The sequence below is a fragment of the Pipra filicauda genome, unplaced genomic scaffold, assembly GCF_003945595.2.
Source record: "Pipra filicauda isolate LSUMZ 115617 unplaced genomic scaffold, ASM394559v2 scaffold12_size5214236_pilon, whole genome shotgun sequence".
Lineage (NCBI taxonomy): Eukaryota > Metazoa > Chordata > Aves > Passeriformes > Pipridae > Pipra > Pipra filicauda.
This window is the reverse complement of record NW_024103763.1, coordinates 1,089,742-1,100,001: the sequence shown is the minus strand read 5'-3', so window position 1 is coordinate 1,100,001 and position 10,260 is coordinate 1,089,742. Positions and strand designations below refer to the sequence as shown.

The window sequence follows — 10,260 nt, the reverse complement described above, 5'->3', positions numbered from 1 at the left end:
ACGGGGGCACGGCAGGGCTCCTCAGCACTCCCTGCCAAGTGCTGGATGCGGCTCACTTTCAGTTCAAAGACACTGATTACTCCTCGAGGGCACGGGTGCTGCGCCCTGCAGTTGAGCGAAGGTACTTCAGGTGAAGACATGGAAGATTCAGGTGGAGTGGGACACGGAACAGCTGATTTTGGAAGGTTTTGGTACGGGATGTGATATGTGATATGGTCCTGTGGCCTTCACACCGTAACGGCCAAGGCAGGCAGAAATTCTCTTTATCCAGGCATGCAGTGGCTGAACTCACTTCTACCTTAAAATGCACACTAAGCAAGCCCGTGAAGCAAGATGAGGGGCTGTCACGCAGCCCTCCAGTGCTCGTCTGCACAGCCCTGTGGGCCACCTTCCTCAGGTAGGACTGATGGACCCAGGTTGAGAAAGAACAGCAGCAACAGCCTTCCTGACACAGCATCTGTCCCCTCAGCCAGAAAGTGTGTAGCTCGTGACCCATCTTGTTACTTCATGGGCTGCCTCAGGAGCTTCAGGTTAGCATTGATGAGCAAGATTCAGACACTCAGACTTCATATAAAGCAATCCTTTAGCTTTAGTCCAATTAAATTCTAGAGTCTTGTGAGGGTTTCTATTCACACTACAAAAAAAAGAGAAGTTCCCTGACCAGGCTGTCCCATTGCCCCAACTGCTCTGCTTTCATGGTGGGTACAAAGATTCTGGCATCACGACTGAGCACAGCTCAGGCTGCAGCAAGGCTATTCCCAGGCACACAGAAGCAAGTCAACTGGGATCTGTCTTCCTCTCTCCAGAAGATCCAGCAAAGCTTACCCATAAGAGGATCATGCCTCCATAACTGGGCATGGTGATGAGCATTGCATCCCATTGACCTGCCACAGCTGGACACAGCCCAGATGGACACTGACTTGCTTTGTGTGTTAGTTGGCAGATTTAGACCCTTAAATGCAGAGCCTGACAGCTTAGTTTGGTGCAGGCATTGTAGTCCCATTTCCCATGCAGAAAGGCACTTTTAGAGAAAGAAGACTGGTAATCAGCTGAGAGACATCCTCAGCCCACCTGTGAATTCACCATCTTTCAACACCAATGCAATGGCTACCAGTAAAACCAGCTTGAAAACGTGGCAAAAGAAACTGGAGGAACCCATGAACTTCAAGACAAGATGAAAGTCCAGATCAGATTTTGGTCTTTAACCAGAGATAGCTAGGGATGAACTTCACCGACATGATATAGGAGAAAACAGCACAATTGCATCAATATACCAACATTTCTTCCAGAGGGACTCTGAGAAAGCTGCCAGCTCTGGTCAATTTAAGAACCATCCACAGTCAGAAAACACAAGAATCAGCTAATGGTACAGACTTAAGAGGACAGGTGGTTGTTGCACAATTAGAAACACATTTTTTCTGCCAAAACAACTTCTGCTTTGTAGTTATGATATTGTTATCACAGGTTTTCCCTGTAAACAAGAAGCTTTTGTACCTGTCAAAACCACTCCACAGTGGGGCTGACCCAGCCAGCTGCCAGGCCATCCAGGTGCAATAGCCAATGCTGCTTTGAGATGCCGCATCCAGGAAGGTCCAGCAGGAAGCCACACTGGTCTCCCCAGCAAGCCTGAAGAGCCAAAATGCTCTTTGTCAATAGCAGTTTATTATGATGAAACTGGCTTTAGAAGTAACTCAGAATTGATAGGAAGGTACAGAAATAACAAAACGGAAAAAAAGGGAAAAAGAAACACATGCAGCAGTTTATATTCATCCTGAAGTAAATATGCTTACACGGAGGTTTTTCTGCCAGGGCTAATAAACAGAGCAACAGCAATTCCCTTTATCTCCCAGGCCACTGTTTTCTATAGGAGTAAAACAGAATTCCCTCCTCATCAATCCTGCTCTTTATTGCAGTGCAGCAATAGGTCTCCTTGAAGGTGACAGATGCAATGACAAATGCTCCAGCACATTTTAGTTACAACCCCCGATAATAAGTCTGTGTCTGGGGCCTCCTGCAGCTGGAGCACAGAGTCTAAAACAGGATCTTGCAAGGAACACTTGTGGCAAAATCCTGTGTTTTTATTCAAGGCTGGAAGATTGTGCCTATTTACCTAATAGGTAATCCCACTAACAGGATTACTCCAGCTTGGTGATGTTCCTTCTAGCAAAAGGAGAGGCTACACTGTGCACTTTCACTCGACTAACATGCTGCCTACATGAATTGTGATCTCAACATAGGGCAAAACCAACGACCTCCAGTTCTACAACTTCCACAAGCTGCAGATTAAAGATAATGGTTTTTTTGAGAGAGCACTACAACCTTGCCCCAACGTATCTGCCAGCAGCCACTGCAGCAGAGGATGCTGAGATGACAACACTATTTAAGCTGCACAGACTCTGGTTATCAAGCCAAAGAGCCTTCAACTGGAAGGGTGACCAAACTGTTGACATGAAGCTTGGCTGGGGAATACACCATTTTTAGCTTACATTTACCCACAGGCAAAGTCTGGCAAGAGATAACACATGCATGCACAATTTAGTTCCACGTAGCTGTGCATGTGTGCATACATACAAATATATTTTTATATATATATATATATATATATATCTACAGTGGTTGACTGCTCTCCTGTTCCTCATTAGGAAAGCCTGTGCCAAGAGAGCTGAATGTTCACAATCTCTCTGCAATTTCCTGCAGTTGAAAAAAACAGAAGATGTAAGGAAAGGATTTCAGCTAAGGCTGTCTTGCTCACATTTTGGAACTATTTCCTTGTCCTGTGTGTATGCAGGTGCTTGAAGGCAGTCATTTCCTGTTAGATAAAAGCATTCTGGTTTGATGTCAATCACTTGGGACATTTGTAAGCAATAGTGTAAATATGCAGTATGAAGAGGTGAACAAATGAAAAGCATTTAAGTGATGTTTATTTAACCCAGTATTTTTTAAACATGCACACACACACATATGTAAACAAATAAAGAATTAAAGCTGTTTCATTTGAATGAAACAAATTGGACTTTGAGGCAGTAAAAAGAAACAGAACAGCTAACAACTGCATCAAAAATAAGAATTAGAGAAGCACTTCTTGGTGGAGTCTAGGGGTGAAAATACCTGAATTACCAAGTAATCATGTTCTTAAATGCCAATGTGGTATATGCCAAATATTACTGAAAAAAATACAGCATCTCAAGCTGTATTCCTAATTTCCTGGTAATCATCCTCTATATGATATGTGAATGCATAAGTGAAGAACTACCTTCAATGGAAGAAACAAATCTATGCTTTTATGGCAGGAGTGGTGTGACAGAGCAGTTACAGCTATGATTGATATTTCCCAAGTTTCCTTTCCACTACTGACAAAAACACTACTTTGATCCTCCCAAGCATGCTTGAACCATGTTGGCAAGTTTAAAGTAAAAATAAAACCACACACACATACCTCCCAAACCCCTTGCAAGAACTCTGCTCCCTTTGCTATATCAACATACATCTTTACCAGCCTAAAACAGTCATAAAAACATGCACTGAACATGTTGGGAGACACTGTTTTTCTGCCTGAGGCAACCACATGCCTTATGCCTCTATTAAAAAAGAGTTGGCCCATTTTATAATGCCCACATAGACTGGCATTCACATTGCCAAGGTCTGTTTGTTTTTCTCTAAAAGTTTATGGAATATGCTCAGCTGGAATATCTAACCATGCAATAACAAAGATGTTTAAAATAATTTTGAATATGATTTACTTTGTATTTTCCTCCCTGCTCTTTTTAGAAAGTTAACGTATCATACAAGCACATATCTCATTTCATCCTTCCCCCATTCCTCATATTCACTGTTTAATTAAGGAGCATTTAAGACTCACCAACACAGCTTTAAATGCTCTGAGCTACTTGGATTACAGTAACTTGTGAAGCATCATGCCCCAAAAGAGAGACTCATGGAAATGGCAACAAATGATGAAAGGGTTTTATTGTGCAAAGATTTCAAAATGCTGGAAATCCTTTTGTATTTCTCTTCGCTTCGCTTTTTCCTCCCCTCCCCTGGCTGGGAATAAGGAAACAGCCAAGTTATTCTATAGCTGGTTCCCACCACCACAACATTCTGGTTCCCATTGTGCTGTGCATTCAAACAAAAACAAGAACAAACATTAACAGCTCGATTCCCATCCATCTACGAGACAGGAACTCACAGATGCTTCATTATATACCTCCTGCTGGCACTGATGAGGCAGAAGACTCGTATAGAAAGGAGGGGGAGACTCCAACAAAACACAAGAGTCATTGTAATTGTTCCCATTCCTAATTCTATGAGCCCATGTCAGCCAAAACATCATGCTACTTCCAGCTTCCCCTCACTGGTAAAAAAATACAGGCACTGTCAACAACATCTCTAGAACCTTCCACAGATTGTGCAAACATCGCATCCAAGACTTTAAAGAAGTTAGGAGGAGGGAAAAAACTGGACCATTTTGTGTATCTGGAATTTTATTTTATATATAAATAATAAGAGACTCAGGGATTTAGAGACTTGCTACTTGCAATGTTGATCCTGCAATGGGACAAGCATGGGCAGACTTCAGTCCCACTGCAGAACGGAGGACGAGGTCTCCAGACTGACCCAAACCACGTAATGTCCTTTCACAGAATCCATACCAGAAGCCTGAGCAGCACACAGTCAGACTGTCCCAAGGCAGAAGGTAGATTAGTCACATTCAAAATGGATTCAGATGGGTTTTCATCTTTTTCTTGGGAAATTGTTGCTTATATCTATATTTTTCTTCACCTATAGCCAAAGAAAGGGGACAGAGGTCATGGGGGAGAGGAAAGGAGGGACAAAGCAGAATTAAATACCACAGGCCTTTTCTTTCCAATGTCAAAGTGACATTAAAACTTTTTTCCTTTGATGTGGCAACTTGATCAAAATCTTTTTGAGAAACATTCTCAATACCAACTCAGTTGCAGTAGAGATATTTAACTCTTCATATTACTGACATTAGAGCACTAATGATCATGTCTGTTCTAGAGAACTCGATTCCCATAGTTGACCTATGTGGAAATACAAAAGGGAAAGAACACTTTATAGCAAACAAACACCAGCTGGAATCTGGTGTAACTAACCAACTTTCTCAAAAAGAATTCTTTTAAATTCTCATCAAATGCATGTTTTCCTAATCTTACTTACACTGGTGCAAGACCAGGGTAATTTAACTCAAAGAAATGGAATCACATAAATATGGAACTGGAACAGAGTGAAAATGGGATATGCTATCTTCAAGAAAAAATACAAAAACCCCCTCACTGGGGGGTTCACAGCTGGATAAAATTACAGCTTGCTTCTTCCACGATGGGATGTGGTTTGAGCTGAAGTTTATGTATAATTATTGATGACAAACTATAACAAAGGAGGTGCAATGGTGCTGGGTTTTGGAATGGAGAAACACATTGCTGTCTCTGGCCCAAAGTGTTTTTGTCCTTGGCTGACCATTTACACTTCAGAGACCCATGCTGTGGCAAATCATCGAGGACATGAGATTGTCTTTATTCTAGTAACCACATTCAACTAGGAATATTACCAACAGTTGAAAATACAGTGAGACTTTCAGGACTGATCTCATTCAGAACAACAAAAAAAAAGTGTCTTTTCAAAGACCAGAGCCATGCTCTCCAACCTTTGGGAACACACAAATCCAACAAAACATCTGGACTTGGGTATGGAGTTGAATAACTGGATATAAGTAACAAATCACCACCCCCGCAGAACAGCTGAAATTGATACTGAATTGAACTTTCACCAATTTATTGCCTGAGGTCAAAAATTTATCAGTTTCCTTTATACATCTCCTCCAGAAGCCATATGTGGTGAAGCACGTAGGTCTCAAAACCAGCACCATCCAGATACTTCAAGCACCTGAGCAATTTATCTTCACTGTCTTAAAACTTTCCCCAAACAAAGAAAACGTGCCTGAAGCAAAAAGCTGACATTTCAAAAAGTGAATAAAGGCCTAACAGAAATGATATTCATAGTAAGGAATGCTAAAAGAAAATAACAGCTATTTATGGATTTCTGCTTGTGGTGAACCTTGATATTTGTACAGTGTGTCAAACAAAAGTTCAATTTTCCTGGCTTTTTATCGTTTAGTTGTTCTGTCCTAGTTGACAATAAGCACAATAATATTTCAGTGAATTGTAGAGAGGCTTTTGTTCCTCTTGGTTCTCCTGGGTATCTTTAAGCAAAAAAAAATAAAGAAAATTCTTCCTATTATTTTTCAATTTTTATTTCACATGAATATTTTACAAAATACTTAGAAAACATGTATTCTTAAAGACTTTATATTCAAATGTCTGAAGGAAAAACTAACGTGCTCAGTACATCAGCCAGTCAACACACCTCTTTGCCCTTGTGAGAGGTAGCTATAGCCATTAAAAATACATTAAGGGAAAAAACATCAAAAATAATTTTGCTTTTAAAGGTTGCTGTGTAACAGTGAAACGCTGTTGCTCAGCAGATGTGTGCATTCCACCACACCTGCAAACATATGTGACTGGTGGTAAAGCATGGAAGAAAAAAACTGGTGCAGTGTGCTAAATCTGGGCCCTACTTACACAGTTGGCAGTAAGGGAAAAAACCCAGAATTTTTGTACTAAATGGGACACTGCATAGAAAAATAATGAGTCCAAACAATCCCAGGATCATTTTCTGATGAAAAATCAGTTTTTAACATGATGTAAAAATAATACAGGGCAAAGACAAGCAAGTAAAAAACATGTTCATAAAAGATACCCTTTATCAACTGATAACAGAGCAGACATTATCTGACATTCTGTACTAAATGATGTCAGATAATGTCCATTATAATTATTAATAATTAGCCTCAAATACAGAGTAATTTTTGTACTATGAAACTGAACCATCTTGAAAAAGTTGAGAGGATGTTTTTGTTTTGCTTTTCTAGAAACTGTAACCACAGGACTTGCTTGCGTTTAGAAAGCAGCCCCGAGGCCAAGTCAGAAACAGAATGGGTGTCTCAAGTTTCTGCCTTGGAGAACTGGGAAATGCTGCCTCCATTTTCTCCATCATTTATTCCCAACTGATGAAACATCTCATTTGAGAAGTGCATTAACATGAAAGGTCAGGCACATCGTTGACTGTTACAGGCTGTAAGACAACACTGTACCCTGGCACTGACAAATCTTTAGAGAAAACTTATCAGCAGGGAAGAGGTTTCTTTTCCCTCCTTCATACTTGTACAAATGTGACATAGAAGACAAAAAGGTTTTTGGCATGCGAGGAAGAAATAGGAAAGAAAAAAATAAAAAGACCAAAACCAACTAACAATATAATCACAAGGCCTTGCTCAATTAACTCAGAACCCTTCCAGTATATTTATTTTGTATGCTCTGAAGACAAAGAATTGAAATTCCTTAACTTAAATAGTGTTAAGGAGCATGCATATTCTTGACAAATGTTAAAAGAAATAAAGTTATCTGTCCCCTCCTTTCCTCATCAGTATGAAGAACATAAGTCAAACTTGCAAATGTTCAGCTTTTCCTGGTTACTTTGCCACTGTAGCCACAAACTATTATCAGTCTTTATCCTTTACCTGTCTGATGCCAGGTGATGTAGTGTTTTACTTCTGGGCTCGCTCTTTATTTGAAGCAGCATGGACTTCCAGGGGCTTGTCACCAACTGCATCACCCTTGGGGAGTGAAAAATGTGCACAAAATTTCAATTGAGGCAGTCCACAATTAATGTTTTTGCTGGAACAGAAACCCTCTTAAAAGCTGAAACAAAAATGTCTTGCAAATCAAGTGGTGGTTGATGAGACTAATTCAGTATAATACACTCAAATATGATCTCTCAAACACTTTCTGGACTTTGGTCTTCCTGCAGTTAGCTGAGCAATTAGAGGATCTGAGAGAAGTAGTAGTTCAACTGAAGCGCTTTAATTGACTCATTTTGCCTGCACTAATAACAGAGGATGAATACCCACAGATTAGTTGTTATTTTGCATTCTTTGAATTCTGTGTGGATTTATACAATAGGTCTCTTTTAGCACATATTCTTTGAGTGAGTGTTCTCACACTTTCCCCAAAATAAATGATAGAAATCAAAGAACGAAGAGAAGCTTGTTACAGTGTCCGGTCCATCTATTTGCCAAGATGCTACAACAAACAGGCATTTGATTATAGTTTTAAATACATATCAATAAAAAAAAATACTTAGAGGCCACACACGGCTTGGGGACTGAACCACACGACATACAAGGACAGGCTGAGATGTGGATCTGTTCAGCCTGGTGAAGACCAGACAAAGGGGGAACCTAATTCCTATCCACAGTTCTTAATGGGCATTTACATATTTGGAAAAGCTAGGTTCTTCTCAGAGGTTCACACCAAAACGACACGGAGAAAAGGACAGAGGAGCATGGAAAATTTTTCTTAGATCTAAAGGGCAAAAAATTATAAACGTATCACATGACTGATCACTGGACCAGGTTTTCTAGAGAACTTTCTAAATCTCCACCCTTGGAAATATTCAGTACAAGGCCTGAGCCACCAAATCTAACTTTGAAGCTCTCTCTGCTTTGAATGGGGGGTGGCTGGGTGAAATGATCAGAGTCGGCACCCAGCCTCAATTGCTCTTTAATTCTACACATGAAAATGGCATTTCCTTTTTATTCTAGAAAGACATTTTTACCAATATGATTTAAATAAGGAGATGATTGGTGACAGCCAACATGGCTTCACTAATGGCAAAGTGTGCCTGACAAAGTTGGTGGCCTTCTATGACATTTACAGTGGTGGTGGATGAGGGAAGAGTGACTGATGCCATCTACCTTGTGCAAAGCATTTGACACTGTCTCGCACAATATCCTTGTTTCTAAACTGGAGAGACATGGATATGACAGATTATCCACTCCGTGGATAAGGAACTGGCTGGATGGTCACACTCAAAGAGTGGCCGTCAACAATTTGATGTCCGAGCAGAGACCAGTGACGAGTGGCATCCTCAGGGGTCAGTGTTGGGACTGGCTCTGTCTTACATTTCTGTCAGCAACATGGGCAGTGGGACTGAATCCACCCCCAGGAAGTTTGCTGACACCACCACGCTGTGTGGTGCAGTCAACGTGCTGGAGGAAAGGGACCTGGACAGTGATAGAACCAGGGGAAATGGCTTTAAACTGAAAGAGGGCAGGTTTAGACTTGATATAAGGAAGAAATTCTTTACTGTGAGAGTGGTGAGGCTCTGGAACAGGTTGCCCAGGGAAGTTGTGGATGTCCCATCCCTGAAAGTGTTCAAGGTCAGGCTGGATAGGGCTCTGAGCAACCTGGTCTAGTGAAAGGTGTCCCTGCCCATGGCGGTGGGGTTGGAACGAGATGATCTTTAAGGTCCCTTCCAACCCAAACCATTCAGTTATTCTATAATTCTAAATGTGATGGAAAATGTAACAAAAGAAGCCAGAATAGACTGGAAAACATTTCACAGGATGGGGCAAATTTATACATTACAAACTAAACACAATAAGGCACCAAGTCTATGAGACGCTGCATATTCTGTGCTGGAGATATGGACTCAATATATCAAGATTCAATTATGAAGATAATTCTTAACTTTCTTATTCAAAAAATGCCTAGCAAGACCTTTGAAAAGTGATTCTTTCAAAAACCCATTTTGTTTTGATTGCTACTCTGGGTATTTCACAGTACAGGAAATCACAGCCACAAACCACACCCATTTCAAAATAATGGTCTATTCTGTAATTTTCCTGTACAGGAACTTTTAAGTTATGACGTTTTATTACAATTTATAATGAATAATCTGACTAACGATGCCTCACCTTAGGGTTTACTCAATCCTGAACAAATGAACTAAAAATAGGTTGTTCACAGAGAGGTCTGTATTTTTCCGGTTGCCTGTTTTAACTTGTAAAAAGCAATTATCGTCTAGGTAAGATTATTTTTTATTTTTTTTTTTAGTGTTCTGAAAAAGGAAAAAAATCCAAAGCAACACACACACATACACAAGAAAACAGGGGGCTTGCTAAGTTCCTTTGTTTCTGTGAGCTCAACAGATCTCAATACAGGGCTTGCCTTCACTAGATCTATTAAGCCTGAGTTATTTAATTCAGCCAATCCACTGCTAAACTGTCATTTCTCACAAAAATTCATTTGCTGAATTAGCAACTAAGAAGTACTTTTAACTCCATCCACTGCATATGCCCACTATGTCAAAATGAGCCTGAGTGAGACTGCTCAAGCAGTA

General features: G+C 40.5%; 1 protein-coding gene across 1 annotated transcript in view; it reads right to left on the bottom strand.

The window, feature by feature from the left end:
* Nucleotides 1-3,937: 3,937 nt before the first annotated feature.
* The window catches only part of APOO (apolipoprotein O), a 31,085-nt gene continuing 24,762 nt past the window's right edge, over nt 3,938-10,260 (bottom strand). Inside the window, exons 8-9 of the mRNA XM_027727934.2 lie at nt 7,598-7,693; nt 3,938-4,779 (exon numbers count right to left, since the gene is read on the bottom strand). Coding sequence (XP_027583735.1) covers nt 7,625-7,693 — 69 coding nt within the window. The 3' untranslated portion in view covers nt 3,938-4,779; nt 7,598-7,624. The remainder of the gene's footprint in view (nt 4,780-7,597; nt 7,694-10,260) is intronic.